We start from the raw sequence: 19,951 nt of genomic DNA, 5'->3' as shown, positions 1-19,951 counted from the left end.
CGAAAGCTATCAGAACTTGAAGGAAACTTTACTGACCGTGTATTTTAATAGCTTTTCAAGGATTGCTAGTTCACTTAAATTGTGTTCTACACCTTTTTTATTATTTGCTGAGGCGGGACAGGATTTTAAAATTATTATTATTATTATTATTATTTATTTCTTAGCAGACGCCCTTATCCAGGGCGACTTACAATGAGTGAAAAGTATGGCTATTTTTTTTTCCTGTAAGAGGAATAAAAATAAAAGAATGTTACAAAACTTAAACTGCCCTGTAAACAAGTTATTTCCTGCTAGTTGTCTATTATTACTGTATTTTTTTTTTCCTTTCATAATTCAAATGAAGCCCTGAGGTTATATGCCATTCTTGATAGAGAGACGCTGGGTTTTGCCCTCGGTAGTATTCTAAGGGCAGTGGTTGAGCTGGAGAGTAAGCACTAACATATTCATATGACATGTGGGATAAGGCAAAATAAGACATCAATATTTTATTAAAAGAAATTCAGCCTTGATGCTTGTTGGGATTTGCAACAGAGAAAAGCAGCTCTCTGTGTATGGCTGTGTCTGGCAGCTCCGCATTTTCATTATGACCTCGTCAGGGTAATGCTTCCTAATGAATTCCTTGTCAGCCACAACCATGACCCAAGCAAACAATAAAACAAGAAGAAGAAGAAGAAGAAGAAGAAGAAGAAGAAGAAGAAGAAGAAGAAGAAAATCAACTCTGCTTTTTGTCTCAGATTTGTATAAGGTTTATACATTATTTGAAATCATTTCTAATAAACACAAATGCAATAAAATACCAAACTTGTCTCCGAATAAAGTATAAGACAGTACTATTGGAAAGAAAAAAAAACATGTACCTATCATTGTAATTGCTGGTATGATCAAATGCTAGTACAGTATTTGTGCTCATAGCTACACTCAGCATGCACTTTAATGTGTGTTGTTACTGTATAAGAGACCCTCCTAAAGAACACTACACACACACTCACACACACACACATTCACACTCACACACACACTCACACGCATGCGCACACACACACACACTCACACACGCACACACACACGCACGCACGCACACACTCACACACACACACGCACACACACGCACGCACACACACACACACACACACACACACACACACACACACACACACACACACACACACTTGAAACAGTGTTGTGACTCTAGTCCCAAAAATAGCACCGGAGTGATTTTCAACACAGCGCAGATCCCAGTTTCCATTTCAGCCAGTGTGTTTATTTTCCTAGTATTGCTAGTTACAAGATATGTCCTCTAATTGGAGGCTGTAATTTAGAGAGAAGCTCTCTGTGTATCGAGTAAGGTTCTGACACCATCGTTTTGAAAAATAGCAGGTTGTATTTTATTGCCCTTGAAGCGTTTGGATTAGACGCATACTGATCTTCTCCTCAGATGGCTCAGTGCCACTTCTGTGCATCAAGTACAGGTCTTGTCTGTTGTTTCAAGGAAGCACCATTGCTGCCTGGTAGCAGCAGTCTTATCTTGAGAGCCAAATACATATTAGTGACCTTAAATAAACAGGACAGGCTGATCTCAAATTGAACATCTTGTTTCATTTATGATTTATTTTTTTGCAGCTGCTGTACAGCATGTGGTAGGATTTCGTAACACGCTGAAAGCATTTTGTTCATTTCACATCAAATAAAATGCCTTCACAACGCACCTCTGTCCTTTACTGTGCTTCTCAGTGATTAGGTGATTTTAACGTTCATGAGGACTCCATGAGCTGTTCATTTGCAGCTGACTTTTTAAAGCTACTTGACTGCTTTGGCCTTGTTCAGCATGTTAATGTTCCTACACAAAACCGTGGTCACATATTAGATCTCATTATTACTGGTGGTTTGTCTGATTCTGACTTCCATGTTCATGAACTTGGTATTTCTGATCATATGGCTGTTCTTCTGGATCTGATTACACCTCTACCCATGTCTAACAAGCGTCTCATGAAATTCCATAGCTTAAAATCAATCAACACAGTTGTGTTTTTGGATGTGGTTGCTGCCCTGTGTTCCTTGGATGATATGGTAGAGTTGTACAAAGTTCTTTAAGGGACACTTTGGACTATTTTGCACTGGAAAAAACCTGTCTTGTGTCTTTCTCCTGTTCATCCCCGTGGCTCACTGAGGAGTTACGTACAATGAAAGCAGCAGGGCGTAAACTTGAGCGCTTGTGGAGAAAGACTGGTGTAATTGACTATCTGCAATCTTACAAGCAACATCAATTGGCCTATGGTGCTGTCTTGGACTCAGCTAGGTCATTATACTACTCTGAGCTTATTGCAGGAGGTAGTGGTAATTCTAGGCTGCAATTCTCTACTATCAGTCGTATGCTAAAGCCAACATGCATATCCGCACTACCAGCCTCAGTTGACCAGTGCAGTTCCTTCTTGGAATTCTTTCAAAATAAGATTGATAATACTTCAAATTCTGTCTTCTGAAACCAATGCTAGCTTATCTGTTGATTCTCCTGCCTACACTGGGACTGTTTTAACTGACTTTCTATAGATTACCTCTACAGGTCTATCTGAGCTAGTTGCCAGAATGAATTCCACTTGTAGTTCTTTAGATCCCATTCCCACCTCTTTACTCAAGTTTTGTTTTCCATCCTTATGCCCCTCTGTAACTAGTTTAATAAATGAATCATTGAGATTTGGTGTTCTCCCCTCACCTCTCAAACTGGCCGCTGTTACTCCATTACTGAAGAAAACAAATCTTGACCCTGAAGCTTTATGTAATTACAGGCCAATCTCAAATCTACCTTTTCTGGCCAAAATTTTAGAACGGGTGGTAGCGTCTCAGCTTCAGTCCCATTTAGTGTCAAATCAGCTTCATGAACCTTTCCAATTCGGTTTTAGATCAGCACACAGCATAGAAACTGCCCTAGTAGTAAATGATTTGTTGATGGCTGCAGACTCAGGTTCCCCATCCATTCTTGTTTTGTTGGATCTAAGTGTGGCCTTTGATACTGTGGATCATGACATTCTTTTGCATCGTCTGAAGGACCTCATTGGTCTTTCTGGTACTGTCCTTCAGTGGTTTAACTCCTATCTGTCGAACAGAAAGCAGTATGTCACCTTAGGTTGGTTAAAATCTGACATTACCTTTGTTACATATGGTGTTCCTCAGGGTTCTGTTCTGGGATCTCTTCTATTTAATATTTACATGCTCCCACTAGGTCAAATAATTAGGCAGTATGGCATTCAATTTCACTGCTGTGCTGATGATACACAAATCTATTTTCAGACTAAACTGGATGTTTCTTTGGTTGTTTCTGTACTCAATAACCGTTTGACTGAAATAAAAACATGAATGCAGCAAAATTATCTTGCAGTTAAACTGTAGCAAGACAGAGGTCATTTTATTGGGTTCTTCACATCAGGTCAGGAAAGCTGGCAATTTAGGGCTGGTTATTAATGGGCGTGAGATTAGTCCAACCTCAGAAGTTACTAACCTAGGTGTAAGGTTCGATTCCATTCTGTGGAGGAGCAGTGATTCTCATTGGAGTGGTGTGTGCAGCTTTGTGGAGGAGCAGTGATTCTCATTGGAGTGGTGTGTGCAGCTTTGTGGAGGAGCAGTGATTCTCATTGGAGTGGTGTGGCTTGTGTCTGATCGGAGAAAGCCCTGATCCAACAGAATACATGGCTAATTGCAAAGCCAATATGAAATGGAACCCTTGCGATCTGAAGATATAAGCACGACACAGTGCGATGGCAGTGATTAATTACCTTGTGAGGCAAGACAAGAACTTCTAATTAAACCCTCAGATAATTAGAAATGTGTTAGAAATGTGCTTGTGTAGAGATGCATATCTGTACTCATTTTCTTCTTTCATTCTCTATGGTTACTTTTTTTGATTAATTGCAGATTTTTTTTTTTTACGTAATCAGATGACACAAGATACCACAGACGATAAAGTCTTTAGTTAAAAAAGCGAGGGCTGGGCTCCGGCAAAGGCACTTCATGTGGAGTGCAGGATGCACCCTGTAGCCTGGAGGTCGGTGGTTCGAATCCAGGCTATTCCAATGCTGACCGTGGACGAGATTTCCCAAGGGGCAGCACACAATTGACCGAGTGTCGCCCGGGTGGGGAGAGTAGTTGGCCAGGGTGTCCTCGGCTCACCACGCACCAGCGACCCCTGTAGACTGGCCAGGCGCCTGCAGGCTTGCCTGTAAGCTGCCCAGAGCTGCGTTGTCCTCCGACGCTGTAGCTCTCAGGTGGCTGCAGAGTGAAAAAAAGCAGTCGGATGACAGCACACGTTTCGGAGGACAGCGTGTGTTTGTCTTCACCGCCCCGAGTCAGCGCGGGGGTGGTAACGGTGAGCTGAAATTGGGAGAAAAATAAGGTAAAAACCAATTACTAAATTTTACAAAAAAAAAAAAAGCAAGGGCTACACTGCCTTGTTAATAAGAATTACCATATTACTGAAAAATGCATTCCATCACCTCTTGCAGGGAGCACCTGTACCAGGATTCGTTTTGGTCTGCCCCCCTGTTCAGCACACTAATCCCTAGCTTACTGTTCTTTCTTCCTTTCCAGGTTACCATCACAGCCTGCCCTCATCCCCTTATTCCTCCGGTCCTGAAGGGCAAAGATTACCTCCCACGGGCACTTTATCCTCGGAGTTCCTGAACCACAGCAGCTCTGGGAAGGTTCTGCTTCTCATCTGCAACGCGGCAGGGTCGGGAGAGCAAGTGGTCAGGTAATCACAGTGCAGAGCACAGGCTATACAAGATCTGAGCTCCTATTTCAGATGTATGTTGAGTATGTTTTTTGAGACTTGCTCCTGTAAAAAAAGACATGCAAAGACTGGTATGCAGCGTTACTGATATTATTCTATAAGCTAGCCACACTGCCTAAATGATGTGCTTTTAAACCACACTGCCATTCACCATCACATTTTCGAATGGCATACTTGCCAACTCTCCCATATTTGCCAGGAGGGTCCCGTATTCTTTACCCTTCTCCCGGACGGCTCCGGGGACAAACTTTCTCCCGTATTTTAAACTCGGCTCACTGCTTACAATGGCTTCCCGTGATGCAAGTTCTACTCATCAAGTAAAAAAAATGAAGTATTCTTGTCAATTCCAATGCTGCTGGAATACAATACTTAATCTTTAGTGTAACTACTGTTTTTAATTGTTACAGTCATATCTGATTCGAAGTTATCTTTCACAAAGTATAATAACACTATTTTTTTTAATCCATCTTCTAAGGATTTCAAGTTGTTCAAATGAAGTAGTTCATTCTGTCACACTGAAAATTATTTCAGCTTCAGTGTTTTTCATTTTAAGATTTCTGTATTTTTATTTGCAATGGTGAGGTTAGCAGAGAAATTTCCACAGCTGAAATTTGATGCAGACAGATTGAGAGATGAAAGGATTGAGTTCCAGATAACAGACAGCACAGATATCCCCAAAGAAGGGAATGTAGACAGATTCTGGGGAGTTGTGGGAAAGTAAGCAAGATTTAGGCACTTGTCATCATTAATGAAGGCACTTCTTTGAATCCCGCACAGCAATGAAAGCAGTGAGAGAAATTTCAGCATGGTTAGGAAGATTGTGACTGAGAACAGGATGAACCTGGATAACTCTACTGTATGCGCTCTACTGTCATGCAAAATTAACTACCTTGAACCGGCTCACAAATATTGTCCTTCTAGCAAAATACTGGCTGCTGCCAAATCTGCAACCTATGCTTACAACCAGAGCCTCGAGGGCAGAGAGAATGCTTGAATTTGATGGCTATGAATTTTGGTTGCCTCTGATGTGACCTAGACGTGGGACAAACATATTTACTCTTTGTAATAAAAGTTTTAATTTTTTTATTTTTTTCACAGTTATCATTTTAAACTATTCATTTTGTAGTCAACATTATTTGAAAATAAACGTAAAACTGCTCTGTTAATGGCAGCAGGTGTCACCGGATATTGATGAAAGGCTAAAGGCCATTGCACACTGGATCCGATAATAACGTGCGTCTAAGATGAAAAAACGATCTTGTGCATTCCCTATTGCACACTGAGTCCGTAATTCTCGTACGACGGCGACGCGTCAATTTTGGAATCGAAACAAGTTGGATTTGATCCGATTTGACGTGCGTTAAAAATTACATTAAAAAACCGACTGGGAAGACACGTGGATCTTGCAGTTCCTTAAACAAAATTGAAAAACTAATTATGAGTGTCGTAAAACAAAAATGACTTTATGATAAATCCAACCTGGAGACGCATATCAGAGAAAGAAGCGCGACAGGGCAACCAAGAGTGGTCAGGGCTTAACAGTCAGAAAAGAGGGGTAGTACATGAAAGTGATGGAATTTCTGAATCCATACACATAGAGTAGAAGGTCATTATGGTAAAGTATTTTCGGTAGCTCATTGCTAGCTTCCCAACTTTTAGATATGTTTATTACAGGAGCGAGTGTTTGAAAAATTAAATATTGATCATGTGGTTTCTGATGCTATGACAACTGTGTTGTGTAATATCATATATTTAAAAAAAAATTATTATGTGTTGCATAACAACATTATTGTAGATCTAGTAAAAACGTAATAATTATCAAACATTTTAACTTCCATCAGCGCTTGCTGATCATTAAGTTCATGCTACACAGCTAAGTTTATGCTAAAGTTAAGTAAGAATTAACAACAGAATTGCATTTATTTTTTATTAAAATACTGAAACTATGTATATTTAAGATGTATGAAATGGTGATGATCGCCTGAATAGGGTATTAGTAGTCTCAAAAAACATATTCATCATAGTACAGATAATATAGATACACACATAACATACATGGCATATCTGTTGACTTTATCAACATGTAATTAAACTTCAGCACATGGTTAATTGCATCGTAATTAAATATCCTTGTTTATGACACTCTGAATAAAGCCCGGGGCTATTCGATAGCAGGGTGTTTAATATGCTGTGCTGCACTGCAGAGAAGGTGGAAACAGCAAAGTTGAAGGGGGACAGCCTCAAGACTTCCACTAATGAGAGAATTACTGTAGGGTTGCACAGCAGTACTGAAATGTGGGTGAGATGGTAAAAGCGGAAACACCATGCCTTCTGTTAAGCAGAACTCCCGGATGCATATTTCATGACGCTATTTCAATTGTAACTCTTAAACGCTTACTATTAAGTAATATAGATTAGTTATTTTGAAAAAACGTTTCCATGAAAGTTTGGAAGCACTGAACTTTATCTTTTTATTTCCTCTAGTAAATCAGACACTCATATTAATTTGTTTCCTTGTATTTCAGAGAATATTTGAGGTACTTCAAGAAATCCCCACAAGAAAATAAAAATGATATAGTCTTCAGCTGTGTCACTGTACGTTTCATATCAGAGAAACAGAATTCTTATCCCTGTACTAAATCAAAATAATAGCTATGCTTCTGTCAGTGGAGATGAGTTACAGAATGTCACTACAGCAGTGGTGTAGCTAATTTATTAAACAGAGTTCCATAAGGGTTGTGTTCTTGTTGAGCTTTGGAAACAGAATGCTGTGTAATTGAGAACCGGATAGCCCCCCCCCCATGTGTGCTCAGCCTCTGGAGCTAAAACGATTGAAAGGGCGCATAAACTAAATCGAAGACTAACATGAAAACTTCCAGCCCTTCTTCCACCCTTTAGTGATCAAAGTGGGGACCCCAATTTAAACCTCCCCCTTCCAACAATGCTGAGCATGTCTGTAGCTGCAGGTGGATGTTCATCTTCAAATCTCTCCCAGTTACTCAGTTGCCGTGGGAGTCCTAGGTTTGGAATGTGTTTGGCTGCATTCCCCAGGTAATTAATGAATGAGCCAAGACAGAACATGGGAATAACAGTTTCCAAGTAATTACAGGTTATGGTGAAAAAAAAAATTTCAGGGATGCATATAGCTCTGGGGAAAGGGACAGTAATGAAACACATTACAGTGTGCAGAAACACTTTAAGATTTAAGGGGGGATTAAGAAGCGAACATATTGCCCCATTATTCACATACACACACACACACACACACACACACACACAAATGAACACACTGATATAAGTTCATATAGTGCATTTTTAGACAAAAAACAGATTAAATTCCAATGTCAAACCTATGTAGTACCTGAATGTGTGTGTGCAATATGAGACATCGACATCTGAATAAGATGCAGGCTGCCTTGCCTAGCTCGAGACCAGGAGACTGACAGCTGCCCTTGAATCACACAGCTGCACCGCTCCTGTCAGGCTGAATATTTCACTGTCTAGAGCTGTTGAGCTGAGAAGCTGACAGTGCCAGAAGTTTTCCTTATTGTCTTTTATTTAATAGATAGCGCTGTGACGTGCGAAACAGCATGTCTACTGGTAGAAAAAACACTACGTGTTTACACATCCCTATACTTTGACCTTTGACAATGAGTTCCAGGCTGGGCAGAGTAGGCGTGGTAGGCACCAACGGTGGGCAGAGACACCCTTAGTAGATTATGGGCATGTCAGGTGTGGTGGTCATGCAGCATTGTGGGTTAAAGTTTAATCGGAAGGGATTCTGCCCATCGTTAAATGCTCTCGAGTCACTTGATATAATAAATTGGATTATGCCTCAGCTTTAGCCCATAATAAAGCCAGGATTTGCTTATCACAATAGAGTAGGAGGAAGTCAACTCTGTATTCCCCAAATGAGAAGTGGGTAAACTCCATATTCCCCAAATGAGAAGTGGGTAAACTCAGCTGACCAGCGTTTAGCCTCGACTACACTACTGCCTGTGACCTAAGGTGGCTGGCATTAGCATGGTTATGCCACTGTTTGATTTTCAGATGATGAAGACACAACGCTTATGTTTTAGTATTAGTAGTCATAGTCCTAGTAGTCGTAGTGGTATATGGTTGATATTTCCCACAGGATTAAAACCAGAAAGACAATCATTTTGCCCCCCTCAGTTCCCTGGTGCTGTTATTACTCCTTGTTAATATAAATACAGCCTGGCTAATTGAAAACAAGGATTCTTATGTATCATGTATTCATAAAAACATCACATTAAAGTGGTTTCCCCCCGGACCCCTAATGAGAAAACAGCAGAGAAAATAAAATGCTCAGATCTGCTTAATAAGAGAAGAATTGATGAAAAGAAAATGTTGTTTAAATGCGTTCCTTTGGAATAAATTGAAAAGAAAAATGAAATTCTGGATAAGCAATATATCTGTGATGTTTTATTCATTTGGCAAACTCCCTGCCCTGACACAGGGAGCTAGTGGAGGGGACCACATAGTTCAGGAGCTCGCTTCCTCCAGTCTGACAGCCTGGTCTCTGTATGAAATACAACGGGATGAATTTCATTGTATTTCTGATACAGCCCAATTTCCTTTTTCAGACTGCTCGTTTGAACAATCTTCAATATTCATACACTGGCTAATGAGGCCAAACTGAATCTGAGGCCACAGAGCTTACAATTGCAAGCTTGCAAGCACGCTGGTCCCAGGGAACTGGGAGGGGTTTTTGTAGTGGAACTAAACTGGGTTATTGTGCTTTATTATTGCTGTTTAACCTTTAATACTAAACTTAGAAGCAAGAAAGAAACAACTTTAGGGTGCTTCAGAGAAATTTAAATACTGAGTTGTTTGTTTTTAGTTGATTATGGTTTCATAAAAGAGAAGTAAATACAGAACAGACTGGCGGCTTTTGTGTACAGGTCCGTAATTCAAGCTCATGCCTTCACTGATAAGATGGAAGGAATAAACCGAAACTTAGAAGTTTGGGAACAAGAAAAGGCCGTGCGGCCCATCATGGTTCGTCCCTTATTAGCACACCATTCCTGTGTGATTGGAATGCATTTGAAATATTTAGTGACGGCATAGCCCATCATAGCCCGTCTTTGCTGTCAAAGTATGCTGTCGATCATCATTAACATTTTTTTTTTTGAGTGCTGTCTTTGACTATTTAATATATTTTAATAGGAAAAGTGCACTGACATGTAGCTTGTCAAAGTGATAAATACAGGGAGCCTTACTGAGATATTACTGTATGTAGATGGAGATACAGAATCTGGATAATGAGCTTCATTTTTTTCATATTCTTCCCTGTGGAAAGTCAAGCTTTTAGCTTAGGCAATGTCATACTGGTTTCCAATAGGGTTTTAAACCACTAGCACATGTATGCAACGTATTATATTTTATAATACCTGTACCTACCTGTAAACATACTTGAAAATGGGACCAGCAAAGACTATCAGACCACACGAAATGAGAACTAAGATTTTGTCATGTGCTAACTGAGGCATGCTTGTAAAAATCTATTTCTCCATTAAATTATAAACCCTGTTATAACAGTGATTTATGAAGGCACATCTAAGAATAAGTGTAATAAGTGTTTGTTTTTTCTGTTCCAGGTTCGGCCCCCCTTTCCTCATGAGAGAAGACAGAGCAATCTCCTGGGACCAGCTACAGCAATGCATACTCAGCAAAATGTATTATCTGATGATAAGCAAGGTGCAGACGCAGGTATGTTTTACAGGGAGCTTCGCGGGAAGTGCACAGATATGAAAGAAAATGTGACTGTCAAATTTTACTGGCTCCTTAGGTTTTTCTACAGGTCTTACTATTGACAAGATACATCCATGTTTTCAAGTTTCATTTTTTAATAATATGGTGTGATTCCTCATTATATCGTTGTTGAATGAAGACTCGCAAATAAAAGCCATGAAGATCAATAATCGATTAATTGATGAGCTTCAGCATCTCTAGTGAGTAATGTGGTGCAGGCAGTAAGTTTGGACAATAATTCAATTTCCAACCATTGGCTAACAATCACGATTAAGCCATGCTTTAACTCCCATTAGCTGTGACTGTCTCCCAACTTGTTCCTGCTCTCTCTCTCTCTCTCTCTCTCTCTCTCTCTCTCTCTCTCTCTCTCTCTCTCTCTCTCTCTCTTCCTTTTTTCTCCTCTTGTTTGCTTTTTAAATTAAAGCCAGACTGCTCTCTCTCACAATAGAAGGGTGGCTTATTTAAACTCATTATCCGATGCCCCGTTTAACTACCTGGAACTGAATCTGTACAAAACAAAATCAAGCCTAAACAAGTCACAATAATCGATTGCACTTCTGACCCTGGCTGGAAGTTAAATATCAGCTGATATTTGTGAATTGTTTAATCAGCACTTTTCAACAGGAACAGCAGTTGGGCGCCACCATATAAACACTACTGTACTAGCATGTCAAAAGCAATTGAATATCAGTGCGTCCTATTCAGTGCTGAGCTGAAACCGCTGCAGGGGAAATAAGCTACAAATTCACTTTGCTGTTCACTGAGCTGTCAAAGGTTATTGTCCCGGTGAAACTTCAGAATGAAGCTTCTATTGCACATGTGACACACAAGCTTTTAAATAAGTTATCGGTATGAATTATTATCTATTATTTATAGAGATGTGTTGCACACAACAATATCTTGTGTTTTTATTTTAATGATTGTATTGTTATACTCTGGAGAGCAACATGTTTGCCTGTTAGTTGTACTGTAACCTTGTCAGCATGTTTAAAGACCAGCTAAAATCAGATTCCACTGTATTACTGTCGTCAATGCTTGACTGTAATTTCAGTTTAGATTTGAACTTACTTTACTAATTTGTTTTTGCAGAAAATTTCAAGATCACGTTAAAATGATGAAAAAAAAATTAACAATTACAAAAAAAAGACAAATTTGGGTTTGTTTATAAACTTTTTTATATACTTGTCAGAAGAAGAAAATAAAAAAAGCAGCTGAAACGTAACGTTACTCTTTGCGTGGAATTTCAGTTCCCCCTCGAAATGCAAAGTTGGCATTTTAATTCAATTTCAGCTCATTAAATCATAATCGTGATCCATCAGGGACAAAAATTAAATTACTGCTGAAAATTGAAACTGATTACAGCACAGGATCCTTTTCTAGACTTTTGCGGGTGCCTGTCGAAGGATCTGTGGCGCTGTGTTCAGAAAACAATCCACTTTCGTTCTACTCTATTAGTCTAAGGACTTGATTAAAATACCAAGCAAACGGTAAACCTTGCAGTGTACTGGAGATGCACAGAACTGTCATGATGAACAAAAGGCAATGTGCGGGATGCTTTTGCGTCTGTGAGGGTGTGTGATTATGTGAAGGGTTTTATATTGTTCTTAAGCAGCTTTTGAAAAACAAAGCATGCATCATGTACTGTGTGCCTGAAGAAGTTATTGCTTCTTTTTTTAAGCTAATTAATGCAACAAAGATTTGTTTAATAGTTTTCTAAAAGTGCACAATAGAGAACACTCCTATACCGTAAGAGTCGCCTGGACTTACAGTATTAACTTATTATAAATGTTCTTTAGGTCAAAGTAAAGTGGGAGGTTATTCAACTAGAGTAACGTTGCTGGAATGTTCAGGAATCGGGCCCTTTGATTGGCTGAGAAGCGCCTGATGACTTCTGTTAAGGGATTATGCAGTGGGAACTCACCGGACAGGGACATGCAGTGTTTCAGGGCAACAGGAGCACACAGGGGTTAAGAACAGACGTCTGGAATGTATAAACATGGAGGGTATGTTACACACCACAGGGCTCCATCGCTATAGGTGTATCTCCGCCACTGTGCTCTGGTGCATGTGTGAACTTGAGTATAATGGAGAATACTAGCCTATTAAACAGTAACAAAGCAGGTTATAGGATCGAACGAAACCTTTCCATGTTTTCTACTGACACGATTTAAAGAGATAGCGCTCTGTGTCGGCACTGTTCCACGCACCAGGCAGGTCTACCTTGCATGCACTGCCACGGCCATCTTCAGAGGACTAAAAGAACAGGCAGTCTGTGCAGAGCAGAGACTGCAGTAACAGGATTTCACTGTGAGCACACATTAGAGCTCCTGTTCTCGTTCTTCATCTGTCAGCTCCTATTTGAAACCAAGCAGCCTGGCAGTTTTGAAATGAAAGGTTTATATTTAGACACCCCACCGCGACGGCAGTCTCCCTTCTCCTAATCTGCAGTTTACCGGGCATTAAACCCAGATGCACAGGTGATCGGAATGATCTATTTATAAGTCGTACCTTCAAGTAATTATCGATGCTGATAAACCAGACATTGATTATTTGCAAATGTCATACTTTTTACATATCTGAAATGAGTCACCATGATTGCTAGTGAATGTTTATGAGCTGTGGCAGCAGGGACTTGGTTGATATGAACAGTTTATAATGGATGCATGCATGCTTGTTAAGGGAACTGTCTGAACACAACTAAATGACAACACTGAACCCATTTAACCTGTTACATTCACACGGAGAAACTGCAAACATGCACGATTGACTGATTATCAGTTTCAGAGGAAAGTCTATCAGTGTTGATTTCCCCAGCTGTATTCACCATGCTTTCTTATGGTTTCTACATTGCTTCCCATCATTTATTATACAGTATGACTCTACTATGTTTGAACAAGTTGTTGCGCATGGATCAGGTTCAATTCACACCCACACACAGATAGGCATCTTAAACCAAGGTGTGACATGCCATGCCATGCCCTGTGTTTTGTTGCAGGCGCCTCAAGTGTTAAATTAATTTCTGGAGTGCCTGTTGAAAAGCCTATCTAAATTGTGTTTAATTCAGATTTGTAGACATTCAATTATCTTCAGGGGCCAGTCCTCTGCCCTAATTGACAGCGGCGTATTCATAGGAAGCTGCCACCACAGCCAGGAGAACCCAAGTTGACGCGGTAGGTAATGTAGCTACCAGTCCACTAATAAGAGTGAGTGGTCTCGCGCTGGGTAATTACCTTATGGTGACTGAGTCAGAAAGCATGCCGTTGGATTGCTGTTTTCTGTATGTATTGCTGACAGCACGCAGAGATAGAGATTATCCAATAAATCGCTGTATGCATGAATAATGCCGGGTTTCAACATCTGCAATTAACAACAAAGAGTCTTGAATGCCCATGAGGGCTCACGCACATGCAAACGTCTAATAGCAGTGCTGGGCTTTGACTTCTGCTTGGATTCTACAGCATGGGGGGACCATGGTAATCAAGAGGGACTGCGAACGCATTCCCCCAGAACGGGTCAGGCAGCAAAGGGGTGGCCAACATTTTAGTGGTTGTCAAATGTCCCGGTTTACACCAGCAATGGCAGTCACGGAGCCTACTGTAATGAGACACTAAAGCTAAAGCTAAGTTGTTGTTTTTCTCGTACTGTGATTCTCTCTCACTTACTCTCTGCCTCTCTCCTCTGTGGAGTTTCTGCACATTCACTGAAACTAGATTAATTACCCTTCTGCTGTTGGTTTCATTGGTTTATGTACGAGAGAGTAAAGAAAATAATCCCAGTGATTTAGTAACACGGTTTAAAGAATTTCCCAGCCAGATGGGGAGGCCAGGGCTTGTAAAAGTGAGTGACAGCTAGGGCCCTCCGTTCTTGAACTCAGCACCAGCTGACTAAAGTAAACCTGTCATTGAAGCTCAAGCGGCACGCTGGTTTCTAAGCCTGAGCTGCAGTGCTGCTCCCTGGAATTGTTTCAGATTTTTTCTGTGAAGAAGGACAGCTGGCACCACAGTATGGCAGCTCCTCGCTTGCCATGCTCAGGTGATCCTGTGCCAGTGACCTGCTACCAAGTCCCTCTAGTTTTCAGCCTGCCGGTCTTGAGTAAAAACCAGAAGCCTAATTTCCCCCAGTATCATTAATTACAGATCGCCTCAGACGAGAGGTCATCAAGGCTGTGTTTTTATTGTGGATGCCAGCCAGTGTGTAAATTTCTTTTGCAAGCAGTTATCGAAGTAGGTTAATACACAGTTGGATCTGTGGACTGCCTGCTCCTGAGCACTTTGGGTAGACAAGGGACCCAGTTGATTGGTTCTGTCACCAAAGCCTTGTAGGTTTGCGGTTTAAATAGTAAGCACAGTACTTTAGTTTCATGTGCAAGGTGTCAAACCCAGGCGAGTTGCAGCATTATGCTACCTGCAGCAGTGAGAGCGAGAATGATCACAGCTCGGAAAGTTCAAACACGTTTTCTGTAGTTTGAAAAAGTCGCACTTTTTAAGTACAAGCACAGATTGTTCGTTCGATTTGTTATTTTTCAGGTTTGGCAATTCCGTTCCTTGGTTGAACGTTCCCAAAACACATTTTTAAGGTTGAGAAGGATAGAAGGACGAGACGTTTTTTCACACCGAGTGTTACAATTGCATGGTTTCTGCTGTTCCGTTTAATGATGCTGCTTCACATAGCGTGATTTGGTTTGCCTGCACCTTGAAAACCGGGATGCTGTTGTCTGGATGAGCCACTCGGTTTGAGATAAAGCAATCCTGATGCTTTACATCAGGCAGGCTTGAGACTGCCAATACAGCTCGTGTCAACGTCTCTGAGCTGCATCTGCCCGCTTTCCTGGAATTAAATGTTAAGCAAACTATTACACAGATGCTGAAGACTATTATCTAATGGATCAGAGGGAGTACAGCCACCTCAAACACAGCTATTAGGAAGCATCATGTCTGTGGTGGTGATGTGTATTATTTAATTATGTAGTTATGGAGCAAAGCTGAGTGCAGACACTGATGAGGCAGCCTTGCACTTTTAAAAGGTTATCGTTTTAGACTGCAAAGCCCATCACATGCACAGCTTTTGATACAGTCTCTAATGAGTAGGTAGCATCTCTGCTCTGTCCTGGATCCGTATGGGTGATTATCCTGCTATTCAGATGATTAACTAAGAGGGATTTTAAATAGCAGATTGGTGGAATTAAGTAACTTTTAAAGTTCTGTTGCTCCAGTACTGAGTTGTCAGTTTTCTCTAAATCTTTACCTGGCTTGGAGCTTGTTTTGAGTTTCACTGGAGATCCAAACTACCTGCACTGAACAGCCGTTCTCTTTCCATTTAATCATACTAATTCAGTGTCCAGAAGCCAGTACTTTAAAACCTGCATGGTTAAATGTGGCTTTAACTTACACACGGGTTAGTTTGCTCAGTGTAATAATGTTCAGAGTTTAAATCTGATTTGCATTTCTAGTCTGTTTTGCTCAGACACATAAGATACATTTCTGTTTGTAGTTCCAGAACGGAAAAGGCGAATAACATTTTGTGCATTTTTACATAACAAAAAACATAAACAACAAAAAAAGCATAACAGAACATTCATTTTAGTTGCAAAATGCAAGAGGAAAGCAGATCTATACTTAAGAAAATGCAAAACATGAATACAAGCTAAACCTTTAGGGAGCTATTTCATATTATTCATCAGAAAATAATCTCCTAATGGGATTGTACACCCATGTTCCTTTCTAACACATGATGTGGATCACATGTATAAGGCATGCATTACAGTGGGGTTGTGAGAACTGTTGATCCCATGTATGCCTTACACATGTGATCCACATCATGTGTTACAAAGAAGCATGGAATGAATACGGGTAAATCCACATGAAGTAACAGGGCTGAATTCAAAATGAATGACTTCAGAACTCAGAGGATGTTATAAGATTCCTGTGGTATTCAGATGGCATTAAAGTACCATCAATGTATATGATTTTGTCAGTCTTACGAGGGGTTTAGTTTGAAATGAGTTATGACTCTGTGGTTTGGCCCATTCTTGGTTCACACACTTTTTCTTTGTTCCTGTTCTAGAATGTTGGAGTTCTGTTCCGAATCCGTGTGGTGGGAGGATCCATCACTTGCAGCTACCTCTCCCCCCAGGACAGCCGGCCTCTCTACCACCCCGCAGTGGACAGGTAGGGCACACACGCTCCCTAAACTAACCCACACAAATACCCCAGGAAAACGTCATGCAATTTCAAGCCAAACCCAGTGGACATGCAGTCAATTCAAATGCCATTGGGGCTGGCAAATGGGCAGGTAAGTACACATTTGATAAAACAGTAAAACAATCATCATCATAATAAACACTATTCTAAAACAATAATACCCAACGCAGCAACACAGCTAATCTGCCATGACAGTGAGAATCCCAAGATTCAGGCTTGTAACCTGATCGACTGAGACAAGACACGATGCTGTATAACGTATGCACATCTGACAAATAGGTTGAATGGGTGTTATTTTAAACATGTGACAGGATACAGCTTTCGATTTCATCTGCATGTTGAGTTAAGATGGTGTTTGAAGAGAAGGATGGTGACCCAGCAAGTCTCATCGGAATGCCCTTGCGGAATGGCTCAAGCGTTTGGTGTCAGTTAAGAAGTGGGGCACCTTTTGTCAAGCCACTCATTCCACTGAAGTCTAATTACTAATTAAAAAGCTTCAATTCCTCAACGCCCAAGACAGGCTTGTTTGCTCTTCCTTTTTCCTTGCACTCATAGGAAGACCCCCCCCCCCCATGGTGTCAGGAGTGTTTCCATGAATTCTGTGCCTCTCCCCATACCTCACACATCTCTCAGTAATGCCTATCAGAAGTGACTCAATAACAACTTGTTATTCAGGGTAGGAGGATCTAGAGGAAGTGAGCATGGGTTCATCTGATCAAAGATCAACCTGGTTCTTTAAAGGACAAGCCCACTGCACCGGGAGAATTATAAATATGTCTGAATTTAAAATAAATGACTTTATTCCGGCTTCCTTGTGAAGTTTTAAAAGTAATCACTGGCCCATAAACAACAAAGGGTATCTATTCCCCTGTTTCATTTCCAAAGTTTATTCCAAGCTTTTTTTTATAAAAACAATGCCTTTTAAACCCAGGATAATTCTGGTCACTCTTCTTTGCACTCTTTCTAGAGCAGCAATATCCTTTTTGTAACGAGGTGACCAGAACTGAACACAATATTCTCGGTGAGGTCTTACTAATGCATTGTTAAGTTTTAACATTACTTCCCTTGATTTAAATTCAACACTTCTCACAATATATCCGAGCAACTTGTTGGCCTTTTTTATAGCTTCCCTACATTGTCTAGATGAAGACATTTCTGAGTCAACTCCTAGGTCTTTTTCATAGATTCTTTCTTCAATTTCAGTATCTCCCATATGATATTTATAACGCACATTTTTATTGCCTGCATGCAGTACTTTACACTTTTCTCTATTAAATGTAATTTGCCATGTGTCTGCCCAGTTCTGAATGCTGTCTAGATATTACACTTTGGTATGCTTTTACTAGGGGAAACTTTTATAAGGGACATTGCACTGCAAAACCTTTTTACTTGAGTCTGGACTGCAATAGGTTCTGCTTAAACACCCACAAAGTTGTCAGTACAGCAGCGTGTGAAATTGCCATTACTTTGAATACTTGCCTGAAAGCATTGCTATTATTCAGACCATGGGTGTCTGAGAGGCTCCAGTAACACATTATTAATATAAATGATTCAGGTCTCTTGAAAAAATGAAGTCAAATATAAAGTTTTAATCAATAAATAACCTGAGACTCATTTTTAATTATAGTTTTATATTCCCTGTCTTACTACTCAGCAGTGTAGTATCTATGTCCACGTAGCAACTAACTCCGGGCAGCTTTGTGCAATTGTAGTAATAGCTAAAACAAATTCCGGGACCTGGCCAGGTTATTACAGAATTGTCTAGTGATAATGTTATTGATTTTGTCGACCCTGTGTATTCCTGGCTCCCGAGTCTCTCTCTCTCTACCTCAGAGGTCTTGAGTTCTGGCAGTCTGAGGCTCTAACTGGAAGCGTTTCAAGCCCTCAGGAGCAGCAATGCTTCTGAGAGGACAGGTGAAGAATGCTGCTTGATTCACACTCCAACCCGCACACTGAACAACACCGCTCACCAAGGCACACTGACAGTCTGGGTTTTTTGTACAAAGCTGCAGCTAAATATAGGTTTGAAACCTGCACTGCCTCTGAGACTCCAATTATAATTGTACTGTAAATGTCACCAGACTACAATACATGTTAGCAGGGCCAGATTGAAACAAAAAACACAAAATTCACTGCCTAGGTTTGCTGGGAATAGAAGCAACTGATTAAGCAGTGGGAACGGAGATCTGCCATTGATCGTCAGTCTCCCTAAGCCACTAATTAAAATAGATAGATAGATAGATAGATAGATAGATAGATAGATAGATAGATAGATAGATAGATAGATAGATGGATAGATAGATAGATAGATAGATAGATAGATAGATATAGTGCTTCATAACTATTCTTGTTTTAGATGGGCTGCTGAATCCAATGTCAAATCCTTGCTGGTGAGGTGGTGATGTGCGTTGAGTGGGTTTCAGTTCACTTCACCCTCCACACAGCAACCCAAGCTGACTTTTTCTCTAACTGTAGCCCTGCATCCTGGTGAAAACCTGACACCTTGTGGCCACTGCCTGCCTCTGTCCTGTTCTTATCATCTTGTTTAAAATACCCGTAGCTAGATGAGGTTTGGTGTAGGTTGGCAGTCCAGGGACTGAACAGTGAAGTGCTGTTCACAGAGCCCAGCTCTCAGCACTACAGCGCTGTGTAATCTTTTCAAACCCCATTTTTTTGGTTGTGTCTTCGCAGGGCGCTGAGGTTCTGTGGGCCGGGTGGACCCCCGCACGTGAAGCTGGTGATTGAGTGGGATCACAAGGCCAAAGAGGGGTGAGCATTGCAGAGTGCTGGTCAGGGAGGGTGGTGAGCATTGAAGAATACAGCCTTGTCCAGTGAAGGACAGCCAGTCCCTTTCCACACAAGCAGCCACTCTAGTTTTTAATTAACACCCGTTCATTTTTCTAAAGTAGAACTAAACAACTAATATAACTCAAGGTTTTTCTTAGGCAGTCTTAAGTTGTGGAATTTGCAATTTCTATATATACAGAGAGAGAGAGAGAGAGAGAGAGAGAGAGAGAGAGAGAGAGAGAGAGAGAGAGAGAGATGGTGTGACAGGATGAGTGGTGCGGTGCGGTAGATATATAATGTCCAGACTGTTTCTCCCAAAGAAATACTCTTTTATTTTTACAAACAAAAATACCAAAAATAATCCAAATGAAAAACAATAATCCACCCCGCTATCAACGATGATATCGGGGTA

The 19,951-nt window shown here is 40.7% G+C and overlaps 1 protein-coding gene across 3 annotated transcripts in view; it reads left to right on the top strand.

Annotated features, from left to right (window-relative positions):
• Positions 1-19,951, top strand: part of LOC117424553 (ubiquitin carboxyl-terminal hydrolase 43-like) — an 88,623-nt gene that overhangs the window by 60,851 nt on the left and 7,821 nt on the right. For all 3 annotated transcript variants that reach the window (XM_034040992.3, XM_034040991.3, XM_034040990.3), the window contains 4 exons: positions 4,579-4,741; positions 10,399-10,510; positions 16,616-16,719; positions 19,444-19,521. In XM_034040992.3, the coding sequence (XP_033896883.3) occupies positions 4,579-4,741; positions 10,399-10,510; positions 16,616-16,719; positions 19,444-19,521 (457 nt within the window). The remainder of the gene's footprint in view (positions 1-4,578; positions 4,742-10,398; positions 10,511-16,615; positions 16,720-19,443; positions 19,522-19,951) is intronic.

The sequence above is a fragment of the Acipenser ruthenus genome, chromosome 19 (assembly GCF_902713425.1).
Source record: "Acipenser ruthenus chromosome 19, fAciRut3.2 maternal haplotype, whole genome shotgun sequence".
In the NCBI taxonomy this organism is placed as follows: domain Eukaryota; kingdom Metazoa; phylum Chordata; class Actinopteri; order Acipenseriformes; family Acipenseridae; genus Acipenser; species Acipenser ruthenus.
This window is presented reverse-complemented; position numbering and strand designations above follow the sequence as displayed.